The sequence below is a fragment of the Rhipicephalus sanguineus genome, chromosome 1 (assembly GCF_013339695.2).
Source record: "Rhipicephalus sanguineus isolate Rsan-2018 chromosome 1, BIME_Rsan_1.4, whole genome shotgun sequence".
Taxonomy (NCBI): domain Eukaryota; kingdom Metazoa; phylum Arthropoda; class Arachnida; order Ixodida; family Ixodidae; genus Rhipicephalus; species Rhipicephalus sanguineus.
Genome location: NC_051176.1, coordinates 85,916,206 through 85,928,713, shown reverse-complemented (window position 1 = coordinate 85,928,713; position 12,508 = coordinate 85,916,206). Strand labels below are relative to the sequence as shown.

Here is a 12,508-nt window from a genome sequence, read left to right as displayed (position 1 = left end):
CTAGCCTGGCCCTATACAGAGCTCACAAGACCACCATCTCCGCCGAACGATTATACGACAATAGTGCCGGCAGTGCGCTTCTGTTTGAGGCCCGTGCTGGAGCGCTCCGCACTCGGGTGTATCGGCGTCACTACGACCCGTCGTTGGCTGACGGCACTGTACAGTGCAGGACATGCGGGAAGGACGAGGAGAACATTGAACACCTGTTGCTTCACTGCGAACGCCTGTGTTCTCGTCAGAAAGATGGCGCCACACTACCGGAGGCACTCGGCTTTGTAAAAGACTGCGGCGCACCGGGTGGAGGCAGCAGCCGCGATACCAACGTGCACCTCCTGGCAGCGACAGCAATAACAAAAGCAAGGCTTCTACAGTGGTGGTCAGGGAGACAGTGAACAATTGTGATGTTCATGGACCTGGTGTGATTTTCCTTTCTTTCTCTCGCTTTTTTCTTTTTTTTAATTTATTTATTTCTCGTTCCGGTCAGGACACTAAAAGGTGCCCCCCGGTATAAAGGGGAAGACCACAGAAATCATCATCATCATCAAACGCTGAGCGCAAAACCCTATTCGAAAACAGCTTCTGCTTGACCCAAAGCCAACACACGCAAAGCGCTTCGGGGCCCCAAACTTTTGGGGCACTTATTATAAAATCTCATATTAATGCCGTGCTACTTTCTTTTCCAACTAAAAAAAAAAAACGCGGAAAGTACAGAGTGACTATGCTCCCACTCTCACCGGAAAGCCGCGCCCTCAAGCAGATTCACATGGAAGCTACCACTCTGCCTGCTGTGCGCCACCTGAGACAGCGCCTTGCCTTCAGTATAAGCGAGATATACTAGCAGTATATTTAAACAGAATAGCACTATAATCAAAGAGCAGTATTACCAAAAATTGAGGCAGACGTTACGTTGTGCTATAAAGACGTGATTTCCCACTTAATCATATAAGCTGAGCGTGCTGACGCTCTCAATGGATCGTGCATAAGCATGCAACCGATTGCGTTGTCTCGTGAGTTCAATTTCCTGCGCAAACGGTAACAAAACGTTACTGTAGCGGTTAATTTTACTAATGCTGTTTTCCGGCTAGGTTTCCGTCATGCATCTTGTCCGTTTTCTTTTTTTTTTCATAGAAACGGCTGCTCCCACTGATACAGTAGAACCCCGCTGCACTAGAACCCCGAAAAAAAGAACCTAACAGCCGGGAAACGTAAGAGCCGAGAAACAGGAAAAAAATATGAGAAATTAGAGTAGTGGTGAGAAGCACACAATTTTATTTCAAACTTTTCGCTTGAAGAAATCATGCAGCGTCGCCTGGCGCATTTTCTCACGCCCTATCAGTACAAGGCGTGTCTCAAGCATCTGCAGAGCCACGTAGCTTTCGTCGTCGTCACAGTGCGCGAATCTCCGCAGCAAATCCAGCGCTGTTACGGCCGATGAAGCCGTTGGCTCCGGCACCTGCTCCACCTCCTGCTTAACTTCGTCATCACTGACGCATGCATCGGCACTCTCGGCCACGATATCATCGATGGACAAAATTGTGGAGGTGACAACGGCGTCGTCAGTGAAAGCGTAATCGTTATACACGATTATGGTGCCGTCCATCCACCATAACGTGATGCCGTCGGCGATAGCGATTAGTGCACACAGTGCGCGCAAACAAGATGACTCCGGGAAACAAAAACTAATCTCGAAGTCCGTAGTCTTGTTGAATGCAGCAAAACCAATTTTTAGCACCCAAACGCGCCATAGACGCCATGTTTAGATGAAAAATACAGATCTCGGAGGCCGTGTCGGGAATTTAAAATGCATCGTAGTCTCCCTCACCATTTCAGGGGCCATATTCAATCTTCAAGCCACGAAGCAGACTAAGCCAAGCCACGTGAAAAGTCAACATGGCCGGCTGGGCCGTCTCGGAGGGCCGGTTCGCAACGGACAATGCGGGAATGGTGCCACAGTTGCAACGTAATCGCAAGGTTCCCAGTGCATTGTATGCTACGTTAGCTATGCCTGGGTCAGCCGAAAACGACGTAACATCCAGGAAAACGCAGCACTTGGGAACGTAACAGCGGGGGTTCTACCGTATATAAGTTGAAGTGCTAGATAAGTGTGTAATATAGCTCAGTGCTGAAAATAAAAACAACACTGTTGTTAATAGTAGCACTGTGTATATATTCCACACGCTTTATTTTGTGCGTTCCTTTGTTCCTGTGCCTTCTCCGTACAACTCCCTCCCCCACTTCCTAGATGAATCACCAACAAGCTCATGTTGTCGCTTTTATTGAAACACGAAGGTGCGCGCGTCGCTCAGGCCATAATGGGGCCCTGGTTCCATTGCGTTACTCAGCCTAACCTGTTCGTCATTGGAGTTCTCATAAAAACTAATGAATACAACTTCTGCTCAAACAGAGAGTATTGTTTAACTGTATACCATTCGCAAGTGCCACGTTGCCGTTGTTACCTTATGTGTCCCTAACCTCCATAAAATAACAATAAAAAACCGTTTATGCAGTATCGGATCCTGAATTGCAGCGACGAACACGGTGAAGCCTTATTTCGTACTGGCAACAGTACATTGGCAAAAGGTTAGGAGGCATTCCAGTGCTTTATACTTTGGCAAAATTGAACGATACTTCAATTCCCGGCCTACCAGACACCAATACATGGTGGTCGCCTGCATATCATGCAAATCTTAAAAGCGCAGCAGAACTTATTAGACACGATTCAGTTGCACGCTTGGTGGAGAACAGAAAAACAATTAGTTTTTTCTTGGCAATCTAAAACCTTCATAGACAGTCGGGCAGCACGCTCCAAGTAGACTGCGAAGCAGCTTTCATCCATGCTCTGGCCTCCTGGCTTCGCAAGCTTCTATTCTGGGCGTTTTTTTCATCTTGTTTCCATCCCCAGAGCAAAGCCCGCGACCCTCGAGAAGCTAAAATGTAGAGCCCCTGGGACATTTGTTGAACTTTTCGGGAAAAACACTTGTAAATATTCCTTGTGCGGGAATGGCCCGTACAAACAAGCGGGCCATTCGTAGCTCTCTTCTTTTTTGGCGCAACAAAACACGTTCTGCAGTGGCCATGCCACAGGATTCCTGATTCCTGAGGATCCTGATGGGCCATCGGCGTAAGTCCTCTCTTACGAATGCTACTAGCGTGAGCCGCTTTTGGGAAAACGGGCCCAGGTATAATACGCCACCACCTTCGTTTATTTTAATCACATGGCACAATTCCGAAAGCCATCTACACGCGTAAGAACTACCTACTGTACGTTTTTACTATAGAAACCATTAAACTAGGACAGCTTATAGGAAACCCAAGCTGCTGATCTAGGTATGTACGTTGAAGCGATGTTATACGTCTGAGAAGCTTTCTGAATTGAGCTCACGTAGGCGTAATGACGACGCATTTTATACGCCGGAGAGTTTCTTAAGGAGTGGCATTCACCAGTCGTGATAATTAACGCGTTATTAAATAGGAAAGCAATCATCGCTTGCTTTTTTTATAATATATGCTGAAACTATATAATTATTTGTTGTAGTTTTTATTTCTCTACTAAAAAGAAGTTGGGTTGGCAAAGAGAAAAATTTAAAGAAATTATTATTTAAAAAAACCGCTTTACAACCTATTCTTCAGCTGCGGGAATATGAAGTTTCTTTTAAATTGTGTATTTTGCCGGAATAAAAGGTTGATGCAGCACACGTATACAAATTATTTAGGTAGGACTAGTGTCTTAACTTCAACTATTACTTGTTTATTTTTGCCAGAAAGGGACTTTCGATGAACATAAATCGTACAAATATGAAATAGAATAGCGTGGTAACCAGAGTCCCTGTACAGGCCAGTTGGTGTCCATACGTGTTGGCCTCCCGGTGTCTGAAAGTATGTAACCAACATAATAAGATCTCTTCTCTTGGTATCCCACTTGATTTGGCAACATATTGCACGAGTTGAACCCACACAGATGAGAGCTAGGTGTTCATTCTGCCCCAAAGAAATCGCTGAACTCAATATTGCACAGATCACCGCGCTCAAACGTGCATCTGCCTCACTCGGTTTCGCAGGCACCAAGTCAAGCGCACTCATCCTGTGACGCCCGCCAAAGCCGACGCCGCTGCAGTGCTACTCCGGGGTAGGACCATGCATTCGAGAAAGCTGGCCAGTGTTCGGTCCCATGCGCACGCACCACGTTGGCAACATGGAGCCTGCGTAACATTCCTGCTGGCAGCGACGGTGGCGTGCCTGATCCTATCGAGCTTGGCGCAACCTGCGTACGCGCAGGAGGACGAAAATTCACTAGACTACTCCGTCTTCGCTGGCTCACCACCGGAGCCCTCTCAGTGTCCCGGCGGCGCTGGCTGCGGAGACGTCGTCCTCGACTCTGGTCGAGATTATGGTGCCCCCTCGGCTGAGGTCGTGGCACCTTCGTCAGACGACGCCGGAACAGGGTCGACGTCGGATGGTGGCCAGGAGGGAGTCCCGATGAGTCCGGAGGCCGAGACGACAACGACGGTGGAACCGAGTTCCAACTCCGAGTCCTGGTCGCCCACCGTCGTGGGACCCAAACCACCACAGACTGTGGGAGGAGGAGGCGCACCGGCGGTCCCTGTGGAGTACACCATCCGAGCGGGAAAGACAAACATCACGGTCAACGGCACCCGGACTGCTCACAGGGTGAGTATGCTTCCTTCTGGTCGCTTTGGTCCGAAGCAGAGAGTGCTGCCGTTGTGGCATTCGCTGTGGCAACACTCTCGAACCCATCAGCACTGGTGAACCTATTACAAAACTACATCCCTTGCGTTCCGAAGTCGACAGTATGTTAACCCAATGCAAATACTGTGGCTGTATCTGCGGGTAACTTGGCCATTCCTTTAGTTTCGCTGCTTTGGGCAGTGTTAGGATAAGCGTGTGAGCGTGTAATTTTCCTACGATTAGCGCTGAATGCCATTCACTTATTGGGAACCATCCAGACTTGAACTGCAATATTAGCTTTAACCGAAGAGCTTAACTGTCGCCTTTTACTTACAGAGCCATGGTCCGGCGTTTTTTTGGCATTTCGCAGAAGTGTGACGAACTGAGTTTTCGTGAAGGGTCACGAAGGGGCTGAAGGTGGCGATCCCCAAAAGTCAATGGAACGTTGAATGTACCGCCACTGCAGGAGCACGCGCATGGCCCAGCGTTTGGAGGACTTGTTTGGCATGGCCCACGTGTGGCTGAATTTCATAATGATTATTTTCAGTTTGCCTTCTTTTGCCTTTCGTCACAGGCTCGCACGTAGCCTGGTAACCTTCTTTGCCGCTATTGGTCTTTGCGCGGAATTATTGATAACAAAAATAATACTCACCCGAATGTATTTCGCTTACGTATCCCGGTCCGTGTTAATACGAACGCTGAGCGGGCAAGGGGCCAAATATAGCTGCTATAGTAGACCTCGTCCATAATACGCTGTATGTTCATGGCTATCGTACGAGACACAAGAGGAAAAGAACCTTACTAACCTGGCCCCTCTGTCTTGTTTTTTTTAGATGCGAAGCAGCTTTTGCTTGGGGCTGTGTCCGTAGTTACATGGCAACCGCCCGCTTTCTACCACCTAGCATAGCTATCTGTTCCTCTTGTTCTTCTACCGCCTTGTTGATGATACGTGCAGAGCACTTTAGGGGCCCGGCTGCCGTATGCTGCCCTAGCTTGGCGTAACGCAGACAAAACTATGTGTGCTGGCACGCGCTAGCGCGTTCGGGCCTGTGTAAGGCGCTGGGTAAGATGCTGTGGCCTCTCCCTCTTACACTCTCTCAGCAATCACGTCAGCAATCAAGAACGAGATTCTGCAGGCGCGCGATGAACCCGCGTGGCGTGCTCCAACAAGAGTTCGGGACGAGTAACAGCAACAGCAACTACAGTGAATTCATGGTGTGCTCCACTTGCAAGGACGCGTTAACATCGGGCAAGGTGCCCGTGATGAACGGAACTTTAAGTCGACCCATGCGCTGCTTCGCATCCTGACATGGTTCCCTTTAGTGGGAGATGGTGTAATTTTTGCCAATCCTCCATTAGACGTCTGATATCTCCGTCATTTGCATTTCCTGGTATTTCTTTTTTAATTTTTATCAAGTGAAGTGCCTATTTTTTATTCCAAGTTAGACGTTGCTTTGTTGGAAGAAGCCAGACAGTAAACCACGAACCATCTTGGTTACGGCAGTAAAAGGAGGGCAAAAGTTCCATTCCGACTTAGTGCCAAAAACTTCAGCGAGATTCATATCTGTGCTTGGTCTTTACGAGAAAACCAGTAACCTTATTAAATCCTGTGCCTGGTCATGCACATGTTCTGTGCAGGGTATCAAACCGGTTGCTAGTACCAGGCTGACCTCCTCCCTGCTTTCCTTTTTCATCTCTCTCTCTTGCTTGTTTATTTTCAGTATTTTTTAATACGCTTGTTCTCTTCCGATATCCTCTAATATTTCGGACTTAGGAGTAACGTCGCTGACTTCTGTGTGTGTGTGTGTGTGTGTGTGTGCGTGTGTGTGTGTGTGTTGCATCGTATAAGTTCCATGAACTGCCTCTGGGCCACTCGGTTACGATTAAGCAATTTCACTTTCTACTCTCTTTTCTGCATTTCTTTTCGCAATGCTCCTTTCTTTTATCCTACCGCAGTTTCCTCTTCAAAGACAGCTCGGAGCTGCTAGCTTGCAGGAAGCAGCTGCAAAGCTGTGATTAACTTCATAATAATAATAATATCTGGGGTTTAACGTCCCAAAACCACCATATGATTATGAGAGACGCCGTAGTGGAGGGCTCCGGAAATTTCGACCACCTGGGGTTCTTTAACGTGCACCTAAATCTAAGTACACGGGCCTCAAACATTTTCGCCTCCATCGAAAATGCAGCCGCCGCGGCCGGGATTCGATCCCGCGACCTTCGGGTCAGCAGTCGAGCGCCATAACCACTAGACCACCGTGGCGGGGCACTGTGATTAACTTCTATTGATCTGTGCGCTTATTCATATGAAAGAGTCCATGGTCCGAAAGCGACAATCTAATAACTTGGGACATTAAAGGTTGGACGCTAGGCACATGCGCTGGGCCAGTTATGCTACTCGGAAATGAACTGAATCAGTTCGATATGGCAATAATTTGTAGTGGTGACTTTCTTTTTTGACCACGTAATATTCTTTTTTGCGATACTAAGATGTAGCAGGTGGCTACAAGAAGGCGTTTCTTCACCTTGCTTCATGTGGATAAATTGATAACTGTAAGCGCCGCTATCGTATATATAACTCGATTTCCAATAGAACAGCACCGAGATAAGAACAAAAAGTCACAAGATTCAATTATATAAAGTGTGTCCCTTTGTCATCGTACTTTGTTTCACCTTGTGCTCTGATGGACGGTGCCTATATAAATCACAGCAGAGGCGGACATTAAACGACGTGCTCTTTTTTTTCTCTCGCCATTTTAACTGTTAACATTGTCTCGCCGTAAAGGTTATTGGCTGCCACCCTAATAGAGAAGTCAAAGTAATCAACTGACCCTGGCCGCTGGATTTTGTTTCCATAAGCGATAAAAATGAGCGATATCGACCAGCACGAATCGTTGATATTCCGGAAGAGAATAAGAGAAGAAGAAAAAAAGAGAGAGAGGGGGAGAAACCCGCTGATATGCTTGAGCGGATATCTTTTCATATGGAAAAGCCCAATCCCTTTCACATCTTTCTTTTTCGGGGAACTATTTACGACTTTCGTTTTCTTGTTTATACTTCGAAAGGCACCACACGTACACGTCTTCCTACACCCCCACTGCCCACGTACGCATCAAACACTAAAATAAGAACTCCGTCTTTCATTCTCCCCCGCAACTGCGATCGCAATGCCCGCTCCTCTTCTTCCTCTGAATTGTTACATTTATTCTGTTTTCCATTCCTTCTTGCCCTTCTTTATACGTCCCGTATGCTGCGCATTAAAATGAATGAAGCAGGAAGCTTGTCCGCCGCGCCGCCGCGCGAAATCAGTTGCTTTGCCGACTCAGCGGATGGCTCGTGGAGCATAAAGAGGACGCCGTTCCACGCGGGGGTTTACGTCGTCGTTCGTTTATTTACAGCGTCAGGTTTTCAGCGCCTCACGACCCTCTCTTCTTTAACGCCTCTTCTTTTCTTATACTTTCCCAGTCGCAGGTCTCTATTGTGCACTGCGAGCGCCGCTTCTCGTGCTGTTCTGTCCTTGCGTCAATAGAGCGTTGCGAATAGCTTTGAGGGTGTTACGTAGCCAGGCGTGCTTCGCGGTATGTGGTCATGTAAAAGAAAATAAATGCTAAAAGCTGTAGCTACAGGCATTGTCGCCGCCACTGTGCCAGCAAGTGCTACAAATGCTTGACAACTGTCCCTCTTACGTAAGCGAGGGAAGCATGAGCTAGCGATGATGTGTCATACTCGGGAAACGGCGTAAATGTGTTCTTGTCAATCTCACTTCTGGCCGTGAACGTTTCACCTTCAGCTGCTTCATTCAAACATCTTTCGTCGACTGCATGCTCGCGCCAAGGACGCGCAAGTTAATGCGTTTTCGCCACATTTCGGCGGGTCTTAATTGTTTCGTTCGCTTGTATGCATCGATCGCACTATATTGTTAATTGGTTCCTGTGGTTATGTTATGACAAAAGTTCGCAGAGGATCATCATTTACTTTATGAGATCAGGAGTCACTCATTTCGCTAAAGCCTTAGTTCGTATTTGCTGCATTTCTTTCCCGAAAGGTCCAGGCAATTATTAAAGCATGAACGTCGCACTTAATTGAATGCCATAAGCAGTTATACGCTGCCATTCCGTGCAAAATTATCGGGTAGCACGAGCGTTTGCATAAAATTGTACGTGTGTAGGAGTGTGTGTGTGTGTGGGGGGGGGGGGGTGCTTTAGGGTCATTTGTATATATGCCTTTTAAATGCGAAGCATTTCTTAGCGAACCCAAGGCACTTTAAGCGTTTCTATCTATCTATCTATCTATCTATCTATCTATCTATCTATCTATCTATCTATCTATCTATCTATCTATCTATCTATCTATCTATCTATCTATCTATCTATCTATCTATCTATCTATCTATCTATCTATCTATCTATCTATCTATCTATCTATCTATCTATCTATCTATCTATCTATCTATCTATCTATCTACGTCTGGGTGCTCTCGTGATCGCCTCCTTCACTTGGTGCAGACAAAAATTGGCAGGGGAGGGTAAGAGGATTTGACGAATATGACTGTCTGGTCATGACATGAATAACGTAAGAATCCTGCCACGTACGTCGTAAAACCCTTTCCTCCAGACACGTGTCGCACATACCCGTTCACCACGGGCTGCGGTATACGGATATGCCCCACAGGTGACTGACAAGTTTATATCTGCCCAGGATAGGCGAGAAAAGACACTGGTAATTTAAGTGCGAGAGCGTTAAGAAAAACCGACATCGGCAGCGTTGACCCGACGAATGCAAAGAATAAAAATTAGGGTCCCGGTAGCAATGAAACCCAAGCATTCAGCGTGGAAGTCAGGTATTCTACCATAGAGCCATGCCAGGTCTAGAAACTGCTTTGGAAAAATACCCTATGCCAACATAATGTCGCTGCAACGTCCATTGTGTTTGTGGTGCTGACTATCTAATTTTATAAGAAAGCAATAAACACTACATATGCACTCCTACGATACAGGCGTCATGTCATGTTAACGCCTGTGGTTCCAGTGTTGGCTCCGCTTTTTTAGCAGTCTAATAAGCATTAAATTTGTGTTCCTATGATTCAGCAAGCTATATTCAAGCGTTACTCGACCCCGGGAGAATACGCTAACGAAAGTTACCTATGATATTCACATCGTCGCACTGTAAAGTGCACTTCGTTTGATAATACTGACGTATGTAATCTGACGTGAGGGCTGTTGTTACGCCAGACGATAAGTTACCCTTTAAACGCCAGTGTTGTCGACGTGCCTGGTAAGCCCACGATGTGCACACAACTGCTACACTTACAAACACACTTCGATTCATCTCGTAACGTTTGGCTCAAAGCCAAAAAATGCAACATAGAACTACTCGCTGACTGCTTCGCATGAAACCGATTCCCACAAGGCATGGGATCTGCCGAATTATTTTCTGAGCACCTGCCTCTTAGATATGGTAACTTATTTAAGGAACGTTATGCGCTGACGGCGGAATCAATATAAAAAACAGATTTGAATAGCGTTACGCTATTGTGGCACCTACTTATTATCAGCAGAAACTTATAGTTCTGTTATCTCACAGGAATAGTCATATGTTGAGTGCGGAGCCTGCGGATCAGTTGACTTCCGCATCAGAGGCTATATCAAAGATTCGTATAAACTACAAATTTCGCAGGCGCTTCGATAAGTACGTCCAGCAGGCTATCAAATTTTCGAATTATCTTCAAAAAATGCCGACAAGGCTCAAATCAGATCACTCTAAATAATGTCACAGAGCTTGCTTGTACGGACCTATTGAAATTCTGGTATGCGCGGAGGTGGCCGCATTATGACACCATGATATATTAGAGCTTTAGTTTCGCCGCAGTATTCTTACCGTTCGCGAAGCATCGGGCTACCAGAGGTGTAACCGCCAGCGGCGGGCTTGGCGGCGCTGAGCTGAACGAGAAAACCACTGATATATAAATGCAGGAACCAAGAATTTCTACTTCCTTGCTGGTGCATATATTCCGTAAAAGCGCAATCATGGAGACGCTGGCCTCTTTAAAGGATTGGTAGAGCGTATGCTTGGCCACGTTGGTAATTCATTTTGCTTCGAGGATTGTCCGCAAAATAAGGTTCCCAAGGAGCTGTAGTCGCGAGGAACGCTGTTACGCTGTCCTCGCTGTTACGCGGGATCCGATGACACTACCGTGTAGCTTGGTTCCCCCTCTCACAGTCGCCGCACAGGCTAGCTGTATGCGACGCTCATCTTGGCTTGGCAGCCGTTTGAGATGGAGCTCCCACTCGCTTTTCCCGCCAGGTGCAAATGACGCTCTGTGATTCGTTTTCTTTTTGTTCTTTTGTACACTGGACCTGCGGGCTTGCATTGCGAACTGCGCGAAGACTACGGCCAAAAGTGTATAAGCATACAACACGTGCGCAAATGTTGCGGATAATTCAAACACGGACGTACAGACGTCCTTGAGGAACAGCGCTCTGAACGGCCATCGGTTTCAGACTGAACAATTGCGAAAGTGGAAGGAACAATGCTGAAAGACCGAAGCATAACGTTTCGGGAGTTCTACGAGACGATCCCTGATGTCTTCAAGACCTGAATTGACAAATTTCTGGGGTTCCCAGAGTGCTTACGGAAGACAACGAACGGCAACGTGTTGAAGGGACCCGCGAACTTCTTCAGGTCTACGAAACCAGTGGCGAGGAATTTTTAGACTCTACTGTCACTGGGGTCGAGACATGGGTCCACTACAAGATACGGGAAGTGAAGCAACAATACAATCAGTGGAAACAGCCAGAGTCGCTGTATCCGCGGAAGTTCACACAAACACTGTCTGCTGGCAAAGTGGCGACGAGCGTCTTTAGGAACAGGAGGGGGTTATTGCTGTGCGAATTCATGCCTGTCGGTACAACAATCAATGCCTACCGCTACTGTGAGACGCTGAAGAAGCTTCGCGGCGCGATTCGAAAGAAGAGAAGAGGCGTGCTCACGAAAGGAATGCGTTTGCATCAGGACAACACTCGTCCGCATATCGCCCGTGTAACGAACGATCTCACCAACAATATTGAGTGGGATGCTGTCACACACCCGCCCTGCAGCCCAGACATATCCCCAAGTGACTATTATCGCTTCCCTGAATAGAAAAAAAGGAAAGACACCTGGTTGGGACGCATTTCAGAACCAGATAGGAGATGAAAGAAGAGGCTTTAAGCTACATTCGCGGCGCGGTGGGAGAGTTCTACGGTTTGGGCATAAATAAAATGGTAAACCGCATGCAAATACGCACTGACCTCAAGGGCGATAATGTAGCAAAATAGGGGAAGGTCTAAGCTTTCCAAAAATGTATTATTCAATGGCAGTAAGCATGCTTTTCATTGTGCAAGATCATTGGGAACCTTATTTTACGGACAACCCTCGTATTTTAGCACACTGGTAAACAAGACAGAGGACAAGAGAAGGAGCGCTGTGTCGTTCTTCTGTCCTCTGTCTTGTTTAACAGTGCGCTAATGTAGCTAAATTTAAATGTTTGTCGACAAAAACCGTTATAGAACGCAGAAATTATTCTTCAAGGCAATATGCTCAGATAAATCGTGAGCAGCAATCGCTACCAGTTTGCCGTAATCCGGTATTGCGCAACCGTTATGATTGCGTATATACTGAAAAACCGGACACGCTAAAACTTTCTACTGGCTCACTTCATTCCTGCATTCACTGCTGTGGCTTTCTGACGCGAGCGCGGCCAGAAAAAAGGCGCGCTGCACTCTAAATTTTTTTTAACAAGCAACGGCGTCATACCTCACGTTGGCGCCACACGACGCCGGGA

At 47.0% G+C, this 12,508-nt stretch overlaps 1 protein-coding gene across 1 annotated transcript in view; it reads left to right on the top strand.

The window, feature by feature from the left end:
- The first annotated feature begins 4,048 nt into the window (after positions 1-4,048).
- The window catches only part of LOC119393566 (CCN family member 2), a 76,970-nt gene continuing 68,510 nt past the window's right edge, over positions 4,049-12,508 (top strand). The window contains exon 1 of the mRNA XM_037660672.2: positions 4,049-4,668. Coding sequence (XP_037516600.1) covers positions 4,135-4,668 — 534 coding nt within the window. The 5' untranslated portion in view covers positions 4,049-4,134. The remainder of the gene's footprint in view (positions 4,669-12,508) is intronic.